General features: G+C 35.0%; 1 protein-coding gene across 9 annotated transcripts in view; it reads right to left on the bottom strand.

The window, feature by feature from the left end:
- Positions 1 to 5,474: 5,474 nt before the first annotated feature.
- Positions 5,475 to 24,149, bottom strand: part of TMC1 (transmembrane channel like 1) — a 312,031-nt gene continuing 293,356 nt past the window's right edge. For all 9 annotated transcript variants that reach the window (XM_081067289.1, XM_081067284.1, XM_081067290.1 and 6 more), the window contains 5 exons: positions 21,236 to 21,475; positions 16,657 to 16,782; positions 13,118 to 13,196; positions 12,964 to 13,015; positions 5,475 to 7,076 (listed from right to left, as the gene is read on the bottom strand). In XM_081067289.1, coding sequence (XP_080923415.1) covers positions 7,054 to 7,076; positions 12,964 to 13,015; positions 13,118 to 13,196; positions 16,657 to 16,782; positions 21,236 to 21,475 — 520 coding nt within the window. In that variant the 3' untranslated portion in view covers positions 5,475 to 7,053. The remainder of the gene's footprint in view (positions 7,077 to 12,963; positions 13,016 to 13,117; positions 13,197 to 16,656; positions 16,783 to 21,235; positions 21,476 to 24,149) is intronic.

Raw genomic sequence — 24,149 nt, 5'->3', positions numbered from 1 at the left:
GGAGTACATGATAGAGCAAGTAAGTAGGTGTTTAGAGAACCAACAAAGCAGGATTTCTTTTTCCAGATAGAAGCCCCTGACTGCAGCATGCATGTAAGTTTAGTGTTTTACAAGCATTGTTTTTATTTAAAGTTAGATATTCGGGATCACCATATTTTGTGTTAACATTCTTCTAACAATCATGATCCTGTCAGGCTCCGGCTCATTCTCATTTCAATGGTGTTCTCAATTACTTCACAGAGTTTATATATGTGGTCAAGCAGAAACATTAATTATACCACAACTGCAAATATTTAGAATGCCATAAAAACAAGAATGACTACCATGGCTATTGCTGAACACTATATCTGAGGCGTGATGCTATGTTCTGTATCGGCTTTATGTCTTTTAATCCCAAATGGAAACCTTGTGAAGTAAGACTCATTATTATCCCCATTTTTAGAGGTGAGAAACATGAGGTTTTGAGAGGTTGAACAATTTCCTTAAAGTTACATGACATATGTTAATTTTTGCCTCTTTTAAATGCGCATGGACATTTCCATATGTGGGAATGTTTGGTTTACTAACTGGTTGTCACGCAGGGTCTCTGGTCCCGCACCCTGTACCAGAACACAGGATATGGTGACGCCAAAAAGGAACACCAACGGAGTCATAGATAGGGGAGTCATACTACTATATTCTCAGTGGGGGCTGGTCGAGATACAAAAGCAAACATCCGCCAGTACCCCAACAAGTGGTCTCCCTGCACCAGTCTCACTGGCATTTGGGCGAGACACAGGAAGTAGGATCAACATGATCCACAATCACCATCTGCTTCTCTGCCCACCAACCAACCAACCACTTGCTAGCTGCAATCCGTTGTCTGCTTCTCTGCCAACCAACCCCTAGCATAGCCATAGCAGTTCTATTAGTGGCTAAAGGCTAACCAGTAACAGCTGATGGTCCCCTAGCCACAGCGGATGGTCATTTGATTACAGCTGATGGCCATCTCATAACTGAGCCAGCACCTTTCCACGTGAGGCCAAGAGCCTGGAAACCACTCTCTGGGACTCTGTGCCCACACTGGTAAACAAAAAATCAAGGCATAACTGCAATTAAAAGGATGAACAAATGAGTAACAAAATGGATAACATTTTGTGCCTCCTAACCTGTGGCATTGAAGGAAAGCAAACGATACCTTCTGTGGCTCCATTTGGACACATTCTCACTAGTATTTCAGGCCAGTACTGAGCCCTAAGACCCCTTGGCTCATTCAGATACATAGGTATGAACAATGCTAAGTAGGAACGAGCCAGCTATGTTTATACAGCATCTACCTTCAACAGTTCCAAGGTTTTGCAAAGGTCTCAGCAGTTGTACTAGCTAATTTTCTTTTTTAGTTGCAAGTATTGTACTCCTGTTTGAAGTAGAAACAATACATCACAGAGAATAAAGCTGGGGAGTGCTTTCTTTTGGTCCAGTGCTATGCGGAGCAGTCTTGTCCACCTCTCCCACATAAAATTTCTGAGCTGAAACAACTTCTAGGACCCTCCAAATTCAGATCCTCAGTGTTTCTGCCTATTGCACTGGGGAGGTCACTTAATTTGTGCTTGTCGTAGTTTCTTCCTATATAAAAGGAACACAATTATACTCTATCTCAATGGAGATAATAAAGTTAGAATTTGCTTACCCTTTGGAGATCAAGGCATCCAAAATAGCTAATAATTATCTGGTAAATTGGTGAATGTGTTTTCCTATATGAAATACTAAATGATCTTTACCCGTTCTACTTCTTGCTCATCACTCACTTACATATAATGTTCTGGCTGGTGCAGAATGTTTGTTTACAAAGGAAAGCTAATTCAGAAAATGGACTATAACGGGGTCTTACACTATCTAGCTCTTTGTAATCGACTTTTATCCACAGGTAAAAACTGCTCTTAATAATGGCTTTGGTGATAAGGAAGTAATTGATGAACCTAATCTGTTATTCTCAGGTGATTCATGGAGAGTTACTATTTTTCAGTTTTATATGGAGCATGGGTAGTCTAATCTGCTTTTAAGATGGTATTTTTCCCCTAAAATGTATGGTGAAGTCTTCAAATGATCAGTCAGGGCTTTCAGAACGTAAGTCACCCTCCAAATTTGAGCTGGAAACATTTGGATATGTCATGATCCGTTTGACATGACCCATTATTAATTTGCTACATTATGGAATGTTCTATGGCTTCATTTGGATTTAGGGAGTTTCTCTTAGTTTATATATAATGCAAAGTGTGCGATCTAGAAGGAATGTGACTGGTATCCTACCAGCAATGGATAAGATGCCAAGATCATGCATCCAGGCTTTTCTTTTGAAAAGTGATGGTAATCTGAGAAACATGGCCCTTAGCAGTAGCAGCAACACAAAAAACAACTTCTAATAAAATGTCAGGAATTGTACTTGTCTTCTTCAATTTGAAGAAATAACTTTAGACCAGTTATTTTAATAACAAAATCACAATATAAATTCAATAATTATGACCAAGTTTTTAGTAAATCAAATAAAATAGGGAAAAAAACAGTTAATATTTCAGGTGGCACTTTAGATTGCTTTAGCATATGTGGATGAGACTTAATTTGATGTAGCATGTGAACTTTGGCTTCCAAAATAATTTTACATATTTTTCTTAACCTTAAAACTCTGAAAAAAGAATGAGATAGTTCCTTAAAAAAGCTTTATACAACTACAAATAAAACAGTATCAGGAGAAAATTTTAGTGACATTTGAAGGAATTACTCTGAATTAGGAAATACATTTTTCAGTATAAAAAATTATTGTACCAATAAATACACCCAAACTGTCTTCAAATATATATACTAACAAGTTAATATTTTTGCAAAAAGATGTGTTCTAAAAGGACCCAAATTTAATATTTAAGCTTTAAATAATCAATCTAAATGTACCAGAGTAAAATAGTTCAACTGATTTTGCATTAACATTAAAGAATATTTTATAGGCATTGAAAAATATCCTGAAGTAATTTTTATGAGAAAATGTTAAATAAGAAAGAATGAAAACTAAATATACTTTATGATCCAAAACATTTTATTGAGTCTCTGTATGAATCTAAAAAAAAAAAAATGTTAACAAGTTATACTGGGTGGTAGAATTATGAGGTCCCTTTACTTTCTTATTCTATTAAAATGTTCTAAATTTGCTGTGATGAAGATGTACCACCATTATACGTTTTTAAACTAACTGCAAGGATTTATATGAATGCTTCTTGGTGTATATGAAGACATGTGTTATATAATATCTAAGTTCCCAGAAAAGGTCAGATATTTCATATACACATTTTTGCATTATTCAAAATTACTAATTCACCAAGACCCATCCCAAAAAAGGTAGCTGGACCATCCAAGGCCAAGTATCCAAGGTGATGTATTACAAGAAAACTTAGAGAAGAAGAAATCTCATATAGGAACTTGAGAACTCCTGTCACCATCATACGATAGGATTTCCTTCTTGTAGGAAGTAGATGTGAATAAAGACTATGACAATAGTTTATTTTTAAAATATGCTTAATTTTCACTATCTCTTCCAAAAAATCAAATGCATATCTTCATTGAAAGCTGCGAACATGTGCCAATTTCATTAAGTTTTTTGTTTTTGAAGTCTGTTTACTTATTATTTTGGCATATGTTTCCTTACAAATAACTTGTAGAAATACTCTCATCTTTGCAAACCAAACAAGGCAAAAGACAGTTATAAATGGCTATTATTCAGGCACATATTTTTGACTCAAGGGAGGTAATAAAAGTTATCAAACTCCCACCCTGCCCTCATCTCATCAGTTTCCCATCAGAAACACTCCCGCAGTTTTCTCCACAGGAACTTGGTTTTCCATTGCATGCAAAACTCCTTAGTTTGCATCACATTCACTAAGCTTGTGATGCCAATTCTGAGGTTCAGGATTATTTGTCCATCGAAACATCTTAACTTTGAAAGAGGACTGCAAAAGGTGAGGATAATATCTGAATTTTGCTTGATATATACTATCAAGCACTTGGCAGAGAATAAAAGAGAGCAAATTTCTTTTCCAATTTCTATCTGATAGTGTACTGTAATATCTTTGTCATTTTAAAGAAAGGTACAGTTTTGCCCTACATGGGAAGGTAGTATTGATTTTGTTCAATTCCAAAACAGTTTTGCAAATTCTAGTACTATTCTGGAAGATGCTAGAAACCAGAGATCAGTATGGCAGGTAGGGCAAAACAGTGGGAGAAAATCTAGAGAGCAGGTGATATCTGGGATACGTAATGTTTGATAAATGTTTGACACACATTGTTTGATAAATGTTTATCAAATGGATGAATGTGTACAGGCCTCATCATGGTTTCTGATAATCATGTACCCAGTGTGGTTCCAGTGTTTATTACCAGCCACTCCCCCACAATCTACACATACACTTTTGGGAAAAGGCTAATAAAGCAAAGTGAAATAGTCACAAAGGGCATTGGTGTACTAAGTAGGGAAACTGATGCAAAATCTCTTCTTATCAACTAATCCACTGATGAATGAAGACAGCAAAGGCTGTACCTCTAAGGCAACTAAGGAAACCATATTTCATCCTACAATAAGACTTGAGTCACCAATACATTTCCAGACCTGTCCAGGGTGAATTCTGGCTCTGGTATTTGCAGCAATCCATCAGGATAAGAAAACATAGTTCAGATCAAAGTTTTGTTAATGCAAAACTCGTGATATGTTTAAAGCTACCTGGTCTTCTCAGAAGCCAAAGGAGATAACTCAAAGAATGTGCTGAACTACGGTTTTTCAAATGAATGGTGAAGCTCTTCATATAAGTAAATTTAGCTTTTGTATATATTTGTCAAAATTTATTTTTTATTTATCTCAAAAAGAATAAAAGGTAAAGTCCAGTTTGTTTGTTTATTTGCTCTCTAAATTGTTCCTATGACTTTGATCTTTAGATATGGAAATAACGATATAAAAATAAACCATATAAATAAACCAAGGGCAATCAGAGACCTTCCAGTGCAAGGCTATTTTCTGAATAGTTGTAAAACAGCTTTGGAAGTGGCATTCACTGTTTCAGATATGTATCCATGTGGTAGTATGGGAATATTTTCAACAGTTCTCTGGAAACTGAAAGAGTTAAAATTTTGAAAAATGCTTAACTTAAATCAGGTGTGTATTTATATGCAATTAATATCCAACTTGTTTTTTTAATGTATAGAAAAACTGAAACTTATCATGTCTGAATGCTTATAACATTAGCATTTGTTCAAAAAGTACATTGTACTTTAGGAGATGTACTTTAGGAGATACTTTAGGAGATGAAGACCTTGGGGGACTGTTTGCCATCTATTATCATCCTCCTTATAAAATAGATCAAGAGCAAGGAAGTGTAATTCACATTGTAAATTTGGCAACATGTATAAACCAATTATCTAATCTTATTACTACACAGTGCAGAAATGATACAAGCAGAAATAAGCACTAGCTTTATTTACTCATGTTCATTATAATCTGAGACAATAAAGTCAGCATATCAACAGATAATTCCATTTCTTACATCACAATAATATGTTCATGCAGATAACAGAAGCTTTTGTTTCACAGTGCAACTGCTGTAAGTTAAATTGATTCAATTTAATTAACAAGCATTTATTCAGCGCCTACCTATGCTCAGCACAATACAAGGCATACAAGAGAATTAGAAGTTACGATCTCTGCTCATAGGAAACTTATGATCTGGATAGGAAAGATAATCAATACATACAAGAAACAATAAAGAACCATTACAAATCACAGGAAAATCAATAAAATAATAAAGTCTATCAAGGGAATGATATGATTGGGAATGAAGGCTAATCTGGAAAATTTGACCAGAGGCAATAAGTCTTGAATTTGGTTATGAAGGAAGTAAATAGCACATGGATTGGTGTAGGAACAGGGTGACCATTCTATGACCAGTTGAAGATCGAAAAGAAGAAGAAACTCAAAGACAGGGTAATAAAAATCAGCAAGTCATTTGCAGGGAATGGCAGGCAAATTGGCTTACCTCTGGAAAAGGACATTATGAGTTAGAAGATGTAACTGAAGTCACACATCAAGGCTGGCTAAGGGCATTAACTGTTACTATTCAAAGTCAATTTAAACTTTAAATAAATAATAATGCTTAAACACATCTATAAACTGAAGCCCCCCGCCCTCCCATAAAAGTGTGTGTTTTCCCAATCTTAATAAAAAGCAAAGAAAAAATATAGAATATGAGAATCTAAGCTCAGGAGATATGACCATTGGAGGTCAAACGATCAGACTATGATGAAATACCAATCACTTATGATGTAATTTAAACAAACAAAAACCTCATAAAGAATAGAGTTGTCTAAGACCCATGTACCTCCTCAATGTCAGAGACCTTCAACCCTGTGCTGATCAGGCCCCTAATTCACTTAGGATATTTCTGCAGAAAAAAAAACATTTTATTTCACACTATTTCCAGCAGCAAATGTAAAGGTCTTGGGTGTATATTTGTGGAGGTCATGGATGGAGAGACAGGTGGAAAAAAAAAAAAGAGAGAGAAAGGGGTGTTGGTTTTAAAAAGTGAGTTAATGAAGGCTTACAATGAATAATTATGAAGCTATGTCTAAACTTGGAAAAAGAGTGCAAAGTAGTCCTGCTCCCAGGCCAAGGAAACTAAGGCAGAAGTGTATAAAATGAAAGTCCATAATGAGCCAAAGGTTTTAAAATGAGCCCATTAACTAAACCAGGAACCCATATTGCTGAATTAAATCCTCTTTTAAACTCAATTTGTTAAGAGAAGAATGTCAAGAAAATGGGTCAGGGGAGAGAATAACTGTGTAGGAACAAATCATTAATTTGAAAATGGTGGAGATCCTCCTTGTCGAACTGGTGATGCCTTATCGACCAGTATGACCTTGATAATCCATCAGGGTTAGGACAGGGAAATACCATAATGCTTGTTCTCTGGGCCTTCACATAAGTCATTGTTTTTAAATAGCAAGGCAAGGAGTACTTCTGAGGCCCCAGCACATCCATGAAAGTTACTGGCCACCAGCAGCTGCAGCTGTTCAAAACAAACAAAAACAAACAAACAAACACACAAATAACTAAGATAAAAAAGCAAATAAAATTTTTGCTTTCAGAGTGCTTAATTGTTCTGAATGAGGTACCCTGAAATCTGTATCTTCCAAATGTGCTCCAGATTGAGTTTCTGTGTTCAAAATATACTTTATTTCTTATTTTACAAAATACTTATAAATTCTAAAGACAGGAGAATGAAAGTTCTGTTCTTTTTGTAACATTTATTCATTACTGCATATGTAATTAATATAGAAATTTATTCCTTTCATATTACCAATGAAATAATTCCTCATTTTAAAAAAAGTTTCTCATTGTCCAGCTATATTTGCTGGAGATTTACTGAGTGGCTGTTATGCTCTGTATTAACTCCTGACTTAACAACTATGAATATAGTTTCTGCCTTCACAAAGGTTGTATGTATTTTTAAGGACAAATTATGGGAAAATGTCAAATAAGTAGCATGCTATAGCATTATATCATTATTTAAAACAATAAAGATAGCAATAAGCCTTAACTAGAATTCAGATGAAGAAGTCAGAACTTTTCACTCACCACTCTAAACACTAATTGGATAATGTTAAGTTATAGTCACAATTCAGAGCAAATACAAAAGCACAGCAGATACATGTGACATACATGATTCCAAGTTTTTGGTACTTACAAGAGACTCATTTTGGCTTTAAGGACACATATAAACTAAAAGTGAAGGTATGGAAAAAGATATTCTATGCAAACAAAAACCAAAGGCAGGGATTAAAAAAAAAACAAAAAACAAGAAAACAAAACAAAACAAAAGGCAGGGATAGCTATACTTATATCACACAAAATAGATTTTAAACTAAAAACTATAACAGTAGACAAAAAAAGATCATTATATGTTGATAAAGGGGACAATTCACCAAGAGGATATAGCAATTGTAAATTTATATACCCAACATCAGAATATTTATATATTTATGTAAATATATAAAGCAAATATTAACATCTGAAGGAAGAAATAGACAGTAATAGAATAAGAGCAGGGAACTTCAATACCTTACTTTTAACAATGGATCCAGACAGAAAATCCGTAGGGAAACATTGCAATTAAACTCCACATTAAACCAGATTGACTTAACAGACATATACAGAACATTTCATCCAACAGCATAATACACGTTCTTCTCAGACACACATAAAACCTCCCAGATATATCATATGTTAGGCCACAACACAAATCTTAATAAATTTAAGAACATTTATATCATCTCAAACATCTTTTCCAACCATAATACTATGATACTAAAAATCAATTACAAGAAAACTGGAAAACTGGAAAATTCACAAATATATGGAGACTAAACAACATGCTTCTTAACAACCAATGGGTAAAAGAAGAAATAAAAAGGAAAATCAAAAACTACCTTCAGACAAATGAAAATGGAAAGACAACGTACTAAAACTTATGGAATATAGCAAGAGCAGTTCCAAGAGGGAATTTATAATGATGGGAAGAAAAAAAAGATACCATATAAACAACTTAACTTCATACCTCAAGGAATTAGAAAAAAGAACATACTAAGTCCAAAGTTAGCAGAAGGAAAGAAATGAAAAAGAGCAGGTTGGAAATAAAGACTAAAAATGCCTCTTGTTAAAATATAAAAAATAAATAAAATAAAACAACAGTAAAGAGAGTTGTGAAATGGTAAACATATACATGGTAAAAATAAAGACTAAAAGGACAATTAAAAAGATCAATAAAACTAAAAAAAGATCAATAAAGCTATTTTTTTGAAAACATAAACAAAATTGACAAAAATTGTAGGTGGACTAAGAAAAAAAAAGAGAGGACTCAAATAAAATTAAAATGAAGAGAAGACATTACAACTGATAACACAGAAATATTAATGATCATAAGAAACCATTATGAATTATATGCCAACAAATAAGATAACCAGAAAAAAGTGAACAAATTCCTAGACTCATACAACCTAACAAGATTGAATCATCAAGAAATAGAAAATCTGAACAGACCAATTACTAATAAGAAGATTGAATCTGTAATCAAAAACCTTCCAACAAAGAAAAGTCCAAGAACAGATGGCTTCACTGGTGAGTCCTACCAAACATCTAAAGAAGAATTAATACTGATCTATCTCAAACTCTTCTAAAAAATTAAAGAGGAGACAAGGCCAGCATTACCCTGATTCCAACGCCAGACAAGGATACTACAGGAAAGAAAATTATAGGCTAATGTTCCCTGAATCCTCAACAAAATATTAGCAAACTGAATTCAACAGTATGTTAAAAGAATCATACACCACAATCAAGTGGGATTTATTTCTGGGATGCAAGGATGGCTCAACAAATTAAGAAATTAATATTGCAAATCAATAAATGTGATATACCACATTAACAAAATGAAGCATAAAACCATATGATCACCTCAATGTATTCAGAAAAAGCACTGGACAAAATTCAAATTCCTTTCATGATAAAAACTCTCAACAAATTAGGCATAGAAAGGACATACCTCATTAAAATAAATGCCACATAGGACTAGTCCATTGCTAGCATATTCAACAGTAAAAAGTTGAATTTTTTTCCTTTAAGATCAGGAATAAGACAAGGATCCCCACTTTCACCACTTTTATTTATTAATAGCATAATACCAGAAGTCTTAGCCAGATCAATTAGGATAAAAAAAGAAATAAAAGTCATCCAAATCAGAAAGGAAGAAGTAAAATTGTCTCTGTTTGCAGATGACATAATATTATATATAGAAAATCCTAAAGACTCCACCAAAAAACTGTTGGAACTAATAAATGAATTCAGTAAAAATGTTCTCGCTTCAGCAACACATATACTAAAATGAAGTCAGTAAAACTGTAAGATATAAAATCAGTATACAAATATCATTTGCATTTTTATATACTACCAACAAACTATCAGAAAAAGAGAAATTAAGAAAACAATACCATTTGTACTAGCATCAAAAGTAATAAAATACTCAGGGATAAATTTAACCAAGGAATTGAAATATCTGTACACTGAAAGCTATAAAACATTAATGAAAGAAATTAAAGAAGATACAAATAAATGAAAAAATACTCTATGTTAATGGATTAGAAGAATTGATATTGTGGAAATGTTAATACTACCCAAATCAATCTACAAATTCAGTGCAGTCCCTATCAAAATTCCAATGGCATTTTTCACAAAAACAGAAAAAACAATCCTGAAGTTTATAAGGAACCACACAAGACTCCAAATAGCCAAAACAATATTGAGAAAGAAGAAGAAAGCTTGAGGTATCACACTTCCTGATCTCAAACTATATCACAATACTATAGTAATCAAAACAATATGGCTTTGACATCAAAACATACACAAAGATTAATAGAACAGAATAGAGTGTCCAGAAATAAACACATGCATATATGGTTAATGCATTTTTGAAAAGATGCCAAGAATATGCAATGGGGAATGGATAATCTCTTCAATAAATGGTGTTCGGAAAACTGGATAGCCACATACAAATGAATAAAACTGAACCCCTATCTTACACTATACACAAAAATCTACTCAAAATGATTAAAGACTTGAATGGAAGACTTTAAACCTTAAAAGTCCTAGAATAAAACATAAAATCTGCTTGACATTGACCTTGGCAATGATTTTCTGGATTTGAAACCAAAAGCAAAGGCAGCAAAAACAAAAGTGAACAAGTAGGACTACATTAAAGTAAAAAGCTTCTGCACAGAAAAGGAAACCATTAATAAAATGCAAAGACAACTTACAGAATGGGAGAAAATATTTGCTAGTGATATATGTGATAAGAGGTTAAATCCAAAATATACAAGGAACTCATACAGCTCAATAGTCAAATAAATAAATAAATAACCCAATTTAAAAATGGACAACCTGAATAGACATTTTTCAGAAGACATATAAATGGCCATAACTGTACATAGAAAGGAGCTCAAAGTCATTAATCATCAGGGAAATGAAAATCAAAACCATAATGAGATATCACTTCACATCTGTTAGGATGTTTATTACTGTGTTTCCCTGAAAATAAGACCATGTCTTATATTAATTTTTGCTCCAAAAGACGCATTAGGGCTTATGTTCAGGGGATGTCATTCTGAAAAATCATGTTAGGGCTTATTTTCTGGTTAGGTCTTATTTTCGGGGAAACACAATATCTAAAAAGCAAAAGATAAATGCTGGTAAGGACGCAGAAAAAAGGAAACCTTGTACACTGTTGGTGGGAATGTAAACTGTCACAGCCCTTATGAAAACAGTATGGAGGTTCCTCAAGAAATTAAAAATAGAATTATCATATGATCCAGTAATCTCACTTCTGAATATATAACCAAAGGAAATTAAATCATCTGTATTCCCACATTCATTGCAGTATTATTCACAATAGCCAAGGTTTGGAAACAATCTAAGTGTCCATCCACTTATGGATGAGTGGATTAAAAACATGCAACACACACACACATACACACACAATTGAATAATATTCAGCCTTAAAGATGAAACTGGAGGGCATTATGCTAAGTAAAACAAGCCAGATAAAGACAAACACTGCATGGTATCACTTATATGTGGAATCTGAAAAAAACAAACAAAAAAATGAATTCACAGAAAAGGATTAAAACTGTGGTTATCAGGGGCTGGGGGAAATAGGGAGAGGTTGCTGAAAGGGTACTCAATTTCAGTTATAAGAGGTATAAGGTCTGAGGCTATAATTCTATAACATGGTAAATATTATATATATGATAATACTGTATTGTATAATTTCAATTTGCTAAGAAAGTAGAAATTAAAAGTTCTCACCAAACAAAAAGTAAATATGTGAGGTGAAGACATGTTAACTCAGTGGTGAGAACCCTATCATAATGTATATGCTTATAAATCACCACATTGTACACTTTAAATGTATTATAATTCTGTTTGTTAAGTACACCTCAATAAAGTAAAAAAAAAATTCAATGCAATTAAGAAACAAATAGCTTAATGATGAAAAAAATAACCTAAGACAAACACAATCTAAGGATACAGCTGCATTATTCCACTGCCATAAGGTTAGCCAACATGAAAGGAGGGCAATGTTGAAAGAACCACAGAAAAATGCAACTCAGCCCTGATTGCTTCTAAACTTAGGGTAAAATGTGGTCTGAAGCCATACATACTACTCTCCAGTTCATGGTGTAGAACGATACTTTTTTTTTTTACTTAAACCAATTTTATTTGAGTTTTTATTACTTACAGAGAAGAAATAAACCCTATGAACATAAATGGTTTTAAAGTTAGGAAGGAAGGGAAAGTTGAAAAAGATTTTCACTGAACTTCTTAGGTATCACTTTTCCATATGGAATGCAAAGCATATCAGTAATTTTGGCAAATAGAATACACCTCATTCTAATGTTTTAAAAAATAATGAGATTAAAAAGAAAAGTTAATGAATAGGAAAAGGCTTTGACCATCAATGATGGTGAGCTCAGAGGATCCTCACCAATGTATCCTTATATGTATAAAAATGGTCAAAATGGGCAAGAGTCTGCATTTGTATCTGCTATTTACATATGATTACATGGATTTTTTTCATCTTCTGTCAATTTGTGACATCACATTCCTATCACTATTTCTAAGTTTACATTCTTGAATTTGTTATTATCTTTTCTTTCTCCCACTGGAAAACAACCAAACCCCCTAGATATGAGGCCTGAGAAGGGCTAAAAGGTAGACAGTAGGAATGTGGAATCATTTGCTTACGATAATAATGCCACTATGCATCAAATGCCCCATGCAGGGAAAAAAAAAAAAAAAGGAAGAGCATATTATTTGTAGGGGGGAAAAATTGCAAATGTATTTCCAACCTGCTCGGGCAGCTGCCATTTTCTTGTTTCGCAGTTTGTTCTCCAAAGCTTGCTGCACAATGAAAACAGGAGAGAAGAACATGAGATTTCCTGATGTTTTCTACTATTTGGTATTTATAAAGACACGATTTCTATGAAATACATTGTATCTTACCTGTTTCATCTTCTTCTTTAGATCCAGGTTGGCTGCCTTCTGGCCCTTTGCAGTGGCGTTAAGGTAATAGATGGTCAAACTGAATTTAAAAAAACAATAAAATTTACTGGTGTTTTCCAGTTCCTCAAGATTCCTCTTAAATTTACGTTAACTAAATCATAGAATGTTGGCACTAGAGTAGACTTTAAGATATTTTTTACTTGGAACCTCTTATTTTGTAGATAAAAGACTGAGTCAGGAATACAGACTCAGTTACACAGTGACTGGGGTGACCCTGGGAAACTGGGCCCCAAAGCTCTCTCTCCACAGCTCTGTCTATTGTACCTCGTTGCTTAATTTTAGATTCTTCTTGAAAATGTATTACCATCAGTTTAAATTATAATTAAAAGTAACATTTTAAATTGATGCCAATGGCATCCAAGAGAATGGACTATCTACTGAAGCTTAGGGAATGTGTCGAATAAAACGGAAACTGACTTTCTGCCTTAAATTCCTAACTTTACTAAGAATACAGTCCTCACAGTCTTAATTAACATGATTTGGTTTTCCATCGGATGTATTGTTTGCATTTCTCCTTCCTTCAGAAAGAAAATGGTTTATAAAGTAATATTCTTGGCTTTTAAGTGACATTTACATTTCTAAAAAGAGCAAATTCCAGCCAAACATTTCTGCAAAAATCAGTATGTCCATCTTCCCTTAAAGCAAAACAAATAAACAAAGAAACAAAATGTGCAGTTAAAAAAATAATAAAAAAGGTAACTGGCATTTCTCTTCATTGCAAATAACGGGATACTGAATACATTTCCTCTACTCAGCAACATGCCAGATTACGTCCTTTATGAGCCATCTGCTGCTAGCAACATAATTGTTGAGATGGTTTAGCTGAATTTAAGCTCTTATATGAGTGGCAGGAGTTTGAATGAAATTACATGCATAAAAGCATCTGGTACAATATCTGGCATGGAATAGGTGCTGAATGTGTGTGTGTGTGTGTGTGTGTGTGTGTGTGTGTGTATTAGGATTTTCTTACAAAAATACCTCGATTTGGGGGATGAACTCCAAGACCTCACAAGTCATTTACAGTTTTGGAATTCTCTATCACATTTTTCTTCCTTGTGTTATTCCCTAAATAAATATTCATTATACGTCATTTTTTAGTCTCCAAAGGAATAAAACCAGTGCAGAGAACTATCCTAAATTCTACTCAGTTACCAAAAACCACCTACGCTGATTTTAATATAACCCATTGGGGAAATTCGAAACACTTGTAACATTCTGTAATTAAAGGTAATAAAAACCCAAGCCCATCGTCTGGGGCCCATAAAGTGAAAGATGAGACCTCAGGATTTGAAAAATCAAATCAGCTTTAAACTGAAATTTGGGTTTTAAATCAGAACCTCAGAACAAAAATCAAGTTTGTAGGACATCTATTTGACCTTCTAGCCTGCCAACTTTCCTCCAGATAGTCTGTATTAGCTGACAAACAATGGTTTCCAGGGCACATCTGACTCCCAGCCTGTTTTGTGAGCCCAGGAACTAAAAATGGTTTTTACACTTTTAAATGGTTATATAATATTCTCACTTTTGCCTCTTGACCTACAAAGCTTAAAATATCTACTGTCTGGCCCTTTAAGAAAACTGTGCCCACCCCGGTTGTACAGTTGTAGACCATCCCTGCCAAGTGGCTTCCAGCCCTTCTGAACATGCCCAGTCATTCTGAACTCAGTGTTTGATGCTGCAAATGAGGGGGACAGGGGTGGGGGTTGGGGGTTTGGGTGGGGGGGGTGGGGGACGGGACTAAGAGGTAAGAAATAAGAACACATGGATTTGAATTAACTTACTAGCTATTTGATGTGGGGCAGATAGCCCATGTGTTATATCAATAATATGATCAGTGAGGCCCACTTCTTATTGTGGAAACTAAAGTAGTTAATATATGAATAATGCCTGGAACAAACGCAGCGTAAGTTCCTCTTCCACTCCCAAGGCATCTTATTAAATCTTTAATTAGTGGCATTGGAACAATGTTGTTCCTTTGCTTAAAAATAAATCTGCCTCTCAATAAGTTAAGACAATAGTAATAAAATCTGACATTAAGTTTTATGTGTTTTATTTTTTGTTTTGTTTTTTTCCCAAACAAGATGTCATTCACACCACTAAAGGGCCTTGACTCTTAAAAGACGCAGAATACTTAATCGGCTCTCAGAAGCCGCTCTATCATGAAAACATGGAGAAGGAAAGTCACTTCAAGGGCCATCCAGTGAAAACATACTGCATCCAGCAGGTCATTTTCTAACACTTCTGCACCAGTGATTTACTATCAGATTGCAAATGCCACCCCACATCAAGGTTCTGTAATATATAACAGTAATCTGCTTTACCGTTTAATTATCCCTACAGGCTGTTAGCTCTTCCTCAAAGAATGTGTCACATTGTAAAGGGATGAAGGTTGGATTTACTGTCAAAGTCCTACTAATGCCATTTTGCTCTATGCTCACCTAGGGAAAAATCACTTCAGCCCTCTAAGTCACTTTCTTAATTTATAAAATTGAAGGGTGTGACACATGCCTTCACTGACGTGGCTCAGGACCGTGAACATCGCAAAGAGGATGACAACAAATTGGCCGAGACCCAGTTCATTTACGCCAAACCTCTGGGAGTTCTCTCCCTAACATTTCCTAGTTTGCATTTTAATTTAAAAAATCCAACCTTTGGTGTCAGCTTTGTTTCTAAAGGGTGATCTCAGACTTGCCTTCCTTGACTGGCAGAAGTGGCAGTTCCAGACTTTCTGTTTAGGAGGGTCTTGGGGAATGAAAGGAAGGTCTAGAGCACGTTGCATAGCAATTCCATAGCAAGCATAAATTGTTACTTAGAATGTAAGTTTATCTGTGGTGGCCAAGAATCAGAAGCCCATGAAAACAATATGGGCATAAAAGCCCCCTCCCAAGTTCCCCTTTGGATATCACCTCTCATTTTGAAGGGATAGACGAAATGACCTTTCTAAGATCCTTCTGTTCCTCCGATTCTATTACTACAGAGACACAGTTACTGATGACCTTCTAGGAAAAAAAGGACAGGGTGACTTTTAAGAACTCTTAAGCCCTGAGCCCTAAAATATAGCCTTTAGGGCCCCCAAGAGGAATATTAACTTAAAAGTTCATCATTTCTGTGTATTCACAGCCATCTGCTTTATGGCACAAGAGGTGGAGGCCAGGATGTGGGGGAAGCTCAATGTGCTGATTAGATTTCGCATTTATGTTTCCCTTACTTTAGCTGTTGACTGATAATTATTTTAGTTACTTGGGAACAAATCTTATAATCCTAGGCAGGCAAAGATACAGATGGCTGTGAATTACACACAGTAAGGTCAGAATATGGCTCATTAATTTTAACCTCTTGCAACCATGTAATCGGCACTGAATTTGGTTAGGTTACAGAGCAACCCTTCGAGAGAGTGAGAAAGCTGAAAAAGCTGAAACTTAAAAGCAGTCAGGGAGAACATTACAAAGGCTCTTTCTATGAGGAAGGAAAATACATACACCATAACCAAAGCCACAGCAAGCATCAGTGCAGGATTAGACAGCTGTCTCAAGACCATTGCCATCCAGCTTGGGAAATCATGCTCCAGTGTTTCTCCAATGACTTCGAACATCCTATTTTTGCCACTGCAGGGTGGGGAGGGAAGGGAGGGAGAGAGGTGCAAGGGGAAAGGACAAAAGTTTATTTAAAACATATGAAAAACCATGGTTACAACAAGAAAACTAGAAATCTTTCTCAAACATTGTCTAAGTACGCTTCCAGGTTAGGGCTCTTATGTTTCACTGTAACTCCTGATACTGTGACCTCATACTCTTGTTGTCAACACATGGGTAAGATATGAGAAATGTTATCCCAACCTAAAAACATAACCAAACAAGGTAGGAAATTCACCATAGAATTAGAAACAGAATTTTTAAAGCTGTATTTCTAAGATTCTGATTGAAATGTATTTTATAAACAGCTCATCAGTCTACCCCTCGGCCGGCTGTCCTTGTCGGAGAATACTCTCTTTGGGGGTGAGTAAACAGTGCACTCAGTTTTTTAATTAGCCTTGGAAATGAACATAAGGGATAGCTTAAAGGAACCAAATCCACAAATAAGCCAATATATCTCTCCATGCAGTAACTTCTATCTCATTTTCCACTAGACCTCTTTTATCAGAACTATTAACAGGTAACTGCATTGAATGTGGAATCCTTTGTCTCAGTATTTCTTCTAAACAGGTCCTAAAAAGTACTAGCTCAGTTCCACTGCTAAGAAAATAAAATGGGAAGAGAAGGAAAATAAGCCTTAAAAGCAAAGGTCCTAAATGGGTTTGTTCTCAACCCATTAAGATAAGAACCATCCCCTATAAAGTAGAAAAATGGGAGATGTCTCTCTTAATTTAGTGTATAATATTCAAAATATAAAGTAATAACCATCATACTGAGTTATTTTTTCTGTTTATGAATACTGATTTTACTATGAAAAATGTAATTTTCAGAAAAGATACTAGGTTGAACACTAAGTTTATGTATCATCAGAATATAATATTAATGTATTTTGCTTTCACTTTTGGTTTTTAATTTTTAAACATTCTCAGCTACTAAATAAACATGACCCATACACTCCAAATCAAATTTTTTTTCTCCTGAACTAACTAATAACATCTTTCAATAGACTGGGAGAGACTCCAAGTATCTTGTCAGGAGTCTCTGGACTGCAGCAGTATAAATTTTGCTTCAAAAATTATAGATTGACACACTAATTAGCAAGACCTATGGTACACAAGGGAGGAATGAAGTTTACAGACAATTTAAGATTATATCAACTATTCCACTAAATTTTCTTGTTCATCCATTCTAACTGACCATCCTACCCCCCCGCTGTATAGAACACAGCCAGAGTAAGAAGGTAAGCATGGAGGAGAGAAGAAAATCCACACTCCCTTTTCCAGCCTGTTCAGCTACAGCCAATGAACATAATTAGAATGAGGGGACTGGAATTTTGCAAAATAATCCCTACCTACAAACTTCTTTGTTTGCCACTGTATCCGAAATGCAAAGTTATTGGCATCTCTGGGGATTCTTGGGTGCCTTTTCCAGAGCAGGTTCCTTACCAAGAGTCTGGATCTCTTAATTCACACAAACTACAGAAGCAACTGAAAATCCCTGACAATCCCTTTCTCTGACAGTTTAGCCAACTTGTGTCACTTCACGGTATTCCCAGAAGTCACTATACCATCAAGTGAAACGCTACAGTACTTAACCTATAGCTTTCCTGTGGACATAGCTCCATCCACCCTAGATTAGAAGAGTCTATGAGCAGGCGTGTCTTTCCAGCCAGACTGAGAGCTCCACAGGTCCAGAGTCTATGCCCAAGCTAACCCTACATCTCATCTAGTGCTTAGTGCACAATAAGCAGTCATTATTCACTCAATTCAAATAATTGGCTAGCATTCTACTATGTCCTGGACTCAAAGAGCTGAAAATATTCCCCACCTCTAGAAAGCAGCTATATTATTAAGAAAAATAAATATATAGAGTATAATTGCAAATAAGTAATAGCAGTATCACAATATAATATAAACCTAAACATAGAGTATGATCTCAGTTATTTTGTTTTGTTTTGTTTTAATCTGCATAAAAAGAAAACCAGAATACAAAATGCCAAAATGTTGAGTTGTTATTTCAGGACTTTGGAGGTCATGGGTAGTGTTTATTTTCCTATGAAAATGTTTCTACAGTTTCAAGGTTTTCTGTGACAAACACATATCATCTTTGCAGTAAGATGAAAATACATTAAAAATGCAATTACCATAATGTTCGCAGGGAGGTGTGTGGAAACCTGGAGAACTAGAAATTGTTCATAATTATTAGTGAGGGGGTTGGGGCAGAAACATCAAGTGTCAGGAAATATGGTGGAACAATTAGAAGAATTTCCTTCATCTGGACACCAAAAAAAATATTTTTAAAAAATTGTTGAACTATATAAAGTAAATCCATTTACTGGTCAATTAGAACAATTTTCTGGGAAATTCACCCTCCCTAGCCAGGTCTTATGAAACCAAAACAAGGTAGAGTATCTCATCAAATTGCTTTGTAGAATGGGTCTTCTAGGGTATTGTAGCCACTATATCTGAAAACATACCTGTATCTGGGAGCAACTGGCCATCACTGTGGTGTCTCCACTAACTTACCTCAAATGCATAGTTGCCATTTTGCTGCCCACCCAGGAGCTAGGGGGTCAAACACTCTTAACTACCTAGGCAGGCTGGGCAAACCACCAACAAACTCAGGGTCCCTAAGGATGGCTTTCTCATCTCATTTCTAGGGCAGAACAACCCTTTTAAACTTTAAGTTCAAACAAAGAAAGGATACATTCTTCTGCTTCAAAATGAGGAAACTAACAGGAAAAATGGACTATCAAAATAGAATAGAGATAACCCCATTCCCAATTCTCTACTGAAAATATTTAAATTTCCTTCATTTCAAAATAGTGATATATATGCAGTAATTTTGCCTAAGTGTACCAATTAGGAAACACATGATCAAAATCAGATATTATGCCTTAGAAACAGACAATTTTTTTTCCCATTAGTAGTAACTCAGTGCGATATAAAGAAAGGTAGAGTTAGGGCTCAAAAAGGCTAAAATTGTACAGTTAGTGTACATGTCTAACTCAAGGATATTTTTAATATGAATGCACCTGTGTAACCAGGTGCATTCCCTTGCAGACCATTAAGTTCCTTTGATACATTTTTCTGAAAAGGATCAACTTCCAAATAAAAGTTAAAAGCATACCTAAAACTTATCCTAGATATTTAGTTCTGTGGGTCACTTGCATTTAAAACAGAAGTCTTTGAACGGCTTATTGCTTGAACTTTGTACTCTGAGATTTATCAAAGATTTATTGGGGCCAACCTCTTTCAAGAATGCAATTTCCTATTTAGTCTCCAGATGTCACTGTCCGCATTATTTATTTCAGCACGCTGGGTGGGGGTGGAGGGGCGCATGAACAGGAGTTGTCAACATCAGCTTTCTGAATTGAAAGAATACCAGAAGTTTTTGTCCTATCAGCTGGCTTAACATTTTCTTTCTTTCCTTTCCAGCAAAGCAATCATAACTCAGATTATCATTAGAGTGAAAAATGCCTTTTTTTTTTAAACTTAAGTCAATGGGCTACAAACCTTTTTGACTTTAATGTAACGACTTGGTTCTGACAATATGATGGGGAAGTTACATGTGGACATTATAGCATCATGGTTCTCATTCACATGGCTTTCCACATGCACATTTTCTTCACTAAAAAAAAGTAATAACTCAAGTTCATGCTGCCCAGTGGCTCAACATGCCGAGATATTGGGGAAGACTTGTGGTAGAGTCATGTCTAAGGCCCTATAGGGAATGAAATCTCAATCCTCCATATCCTAGGGACTTTGCTCTCTTGATAAGTGTCAGAGAGAGAACTCTGCCATAGAGAACTGTAGAAAGTACATTCCCAACTTGGATCAAAGAGCCTTCTTGACTCTTTATTACTGGCTTGAGAGATATACCCTTGTTATTTAGGGAGAATGTATGTGAGAAACAGATTTAATTTTTTACTGGCCTGTACCATTTTGAATTATAAATTGTGTGACCTGCTTCATATTCATTATTATCTCATAATGATTCTCTGTCCTAGGTAGCATGTAGAATAATCTATATTTATTTATTTTTTATTTTTTTCAATTTGGTGTCCATATAACAATAACTTCAAATGTCTGGGTGTGAAGACCTAGCATCTGGAAAACTTTCACATCCAGACTAGCTCTTCGTTATCTCCTTATATGGAAATAGCTCAGATTCATTGTCCACGTTTGACCCAGGTGGAGCCTAGAGAAGTTATTTTCCCTTTTATGATTCCCAAATGAGAAAATGGATGGAACTTGCCTAAGACTCTCCATGTCACATAATGAGCCTGAATACCCAAAGGATCTCATTCCTACATACCAAAATGTCATTGTTTGAAGAAACAAAAATAATTCATACAATAATTGACTATTCCTATCTCCATGCCTGAAACAAAACGATACCCAAATAGAATTTCAAAGACAAGAACCTGAAGGGGCCACAATCAAAAGATGGCGGGAGGCATACAATCATGTACAGAACAGGCATGGTGGACAGGAAGAGGATGAGTAAGAGCATGCCCAGGTAGAAAGTATTCCCTTTGGATGATTTGAAGACTCTGGCCTCAGGAACATTGCAACACATTACGGCCCAGCCTTGGAAGTACATGGACACGTAGAGTCGAAGAATATTGATGCCTGGGAGACTGGGAGCAAAGAAAGAGCCCATCCTAGAAAGGAAAACAGAGGAGCTCTGATCAGTTCAAGTCTTCACGCCATAACAAGGTCACACAGCATCTTTTTATTTTACATCATGCTTATTTGCCAAAGGCAGAAAATGTATTGCCACTTGAAACCCTTTTTATAAATAAATTTGACTAATCTGTTTCCATTTTCTATGCATGTTTTACCATCTCCCTCATTATTATAGGTATTGTATACATAACTCTTTCGTAGAAATTATGCAGATCACTAACCATACCTGCTATCATTAGCAAATTAAACTAGAATAAATAGTATACATACTACCTTTGTTTTTCTTGTCTTCTACTTGTAAGATAAACTTCATTTCCCCTAAGATTCATGTCATTGATTAATATATCCAAAAAATTAACTTTTTTAAAAGGATTGACCCTTAAAAACACATGGTTCTATTCAAATAAACTGCATATTTGGATTAAATATATTTTTGTCATGGCTAATTAATTTTTGTTTGATGAAAGAGAAAAAAATTAAAGTAAGTTTTTCTTTTTCCAATGTTATTACATTTTCTATTTGTGGCTGCTATGGTGTTCAGAGCTCATGGGAATGATGTATTTGTGTTTAATAATATACTATGTTTTGTTGATATCCTTTAACACTATGTGTTTTTGAGCTGAAAATTAAACACAACCATTTAATTTAGTTTATCTGTTTACTTTCTTACTTTTGCTTGTCCTGGAAATCCACTGCTATGTATGTCTGATTTTTTTAAATTAAATTTATCGTAGTAACATTGTTTAGTAAATTTATATAGGTTTCAAGTGTACAATTCTGTAATGCACAATCTATATATTGCATTGTATGTTCACCACCCAGAGCCAATTGTCCATCCATCACTATATACTTACTCTCTTCTACCTCCCCTACCCCTACCCACTGGTAACCACTGAACAGTTGTCTTTGTCTATGAGTTTTTGCTTCTTTGTTTGTCTTGTCCATTTGTTGCTTTCAGTTTTATATCCCACATATAAGTGAAATCATATGGTTCTCGACTTTGTCTGACTTATTTTGCTTAGCATGATGATTTTTAAAAAGTATTTTAAAATGCCACTTTTAAACAGTAACCACTTAGGTGAGGTCACTTTTACTTTGATGGCTTCATTGGTTATTTCAACAAAATAAATTTTAATTTTCTATGATGAAAAAAATCCATTAGTACCATAAAACCATATTAATGGTAACTTACTAGTCGAAAACCAAAAAGAGGTTTCAGAAGTTATTTATTTTAGAAGTTAAAGCAGAGTCCTATCTTTTAAACTGTCCAAGCTATTAGGTGGGTGCAAACGTAATTGTGGTTTAAAAGTTTAAAAATAATTGCAAAAACCGCAATTACTTTTGCACCAACCTCATATAATAAAGCCCTCAGCATTTCTAGCTAGGGTTTTAACCAATCCAACGTAAATTCTGTGTGCGTGGTGGGGGGCAGGTGAGTTAGACGAAGCAATCAGTTTCTGCTGTAATTGAACTTGGGCAAACCAACATTAAACGATTTCATTGAAAAATGGAATCTTTTCACAATTTGAACCCAAATTCATATTGATAGAATTTCACACAACAGACCTGAATGATATATTTTAATATACTGAGTTGACCAGAGACTTTGTAGGAAGTTAAACTATTAAAAAAATGGTATGGACTTTAGGTGATGATGATGTGTTCATGTGGATTCATTGATGTAATAACTGTAACTCTGTGGCGGGGGATGTAGATAGTGGGGGAGGCCATCCAAGTGGGGGGCAGGGGGTATACTCAAACTCTATACTTTCCATTCAATCTTTCTGTGAACCAAAACTTCTCTAAGATATAAACTTTATTAATTTTTGTTTTAAATGAAAGGATAGACTTTGGAACAACAGTGTGTCTTGGTTACAAGATAGCAAGAGAGAACCTGGAATGCCCAAAATATGAGCAAGTGAGTGAGTGATCGTCCCAGCTGGGGGTCAGAATTACAAAGCACTAGATTTATATCCCTAAATGCCAAAATTTGTAATGCAATATGTTTTTAGATGATGATGCTTCCCATGTGATTTGTTCAGGGTTACCCATGTGATTTGTTCTGGCCAATAAAATAGAAATAAAAATGAGGTATCTCACCACTGGGTAGAAAATTTAAGAATGTTGCGTGTTTTTTGTTCTCTTTTCTCTCTCTTGCTCTGATTAGCAATATTCCAGGTGGATCCTACCTGTCTATCCAGGACTCCACAGTGAGGGTATGTAATAAGATCACAAACTTTCTACCAATCCACATGGGACTTGTAGAAATACATTTTTCCTTTTGTAAGCCACTAAGATTTTAGTGTTTCAAACAAAGGAAAAAACTCATTGACACAGACAACAGTTTAGTGGTTACCAGAGGGCAAGAGGGAAGGAGGGTGGTAGAAGATAGTAAAGGGGATCCAATATATGGTGATGGAAGGAGATTTGACTCGGGGTGGTGAGCACACAATGTGATAAATAGATGATGTATTATAGAATTGTACACTTGAAATCTATGTAATTTTGCTAACCATTGTCACCCCAATACATTTAATTAAAAAAAAAGATTTTAGTGTTTCATTGCTGCACAATCTAGGCTATCCTAAGAGACAATTTTGTACATAATTCAAGACCAAGACTTGTCTAAAGTCACATATATTTGTACCT

The sequence above is a fragment of the Rhinolophus hipposideros genome (assembly GCF_964194185.1).
Source record: "Rhinolophus hipposideros genome assembly, chromosome: 11".
Taxonomy (NCBI): domain Eukaryota; kingdom Metazoa; phylum Chordata; class Mammalia; order Chiroptera; family Rhinolophidae; genus Rhinolophus; species Rhinolophus hipposideros.
Note: the sequence above shows the minus strand (reverse complement) of the source record. Positions and strands in the feature narration are given on the sequence as shown.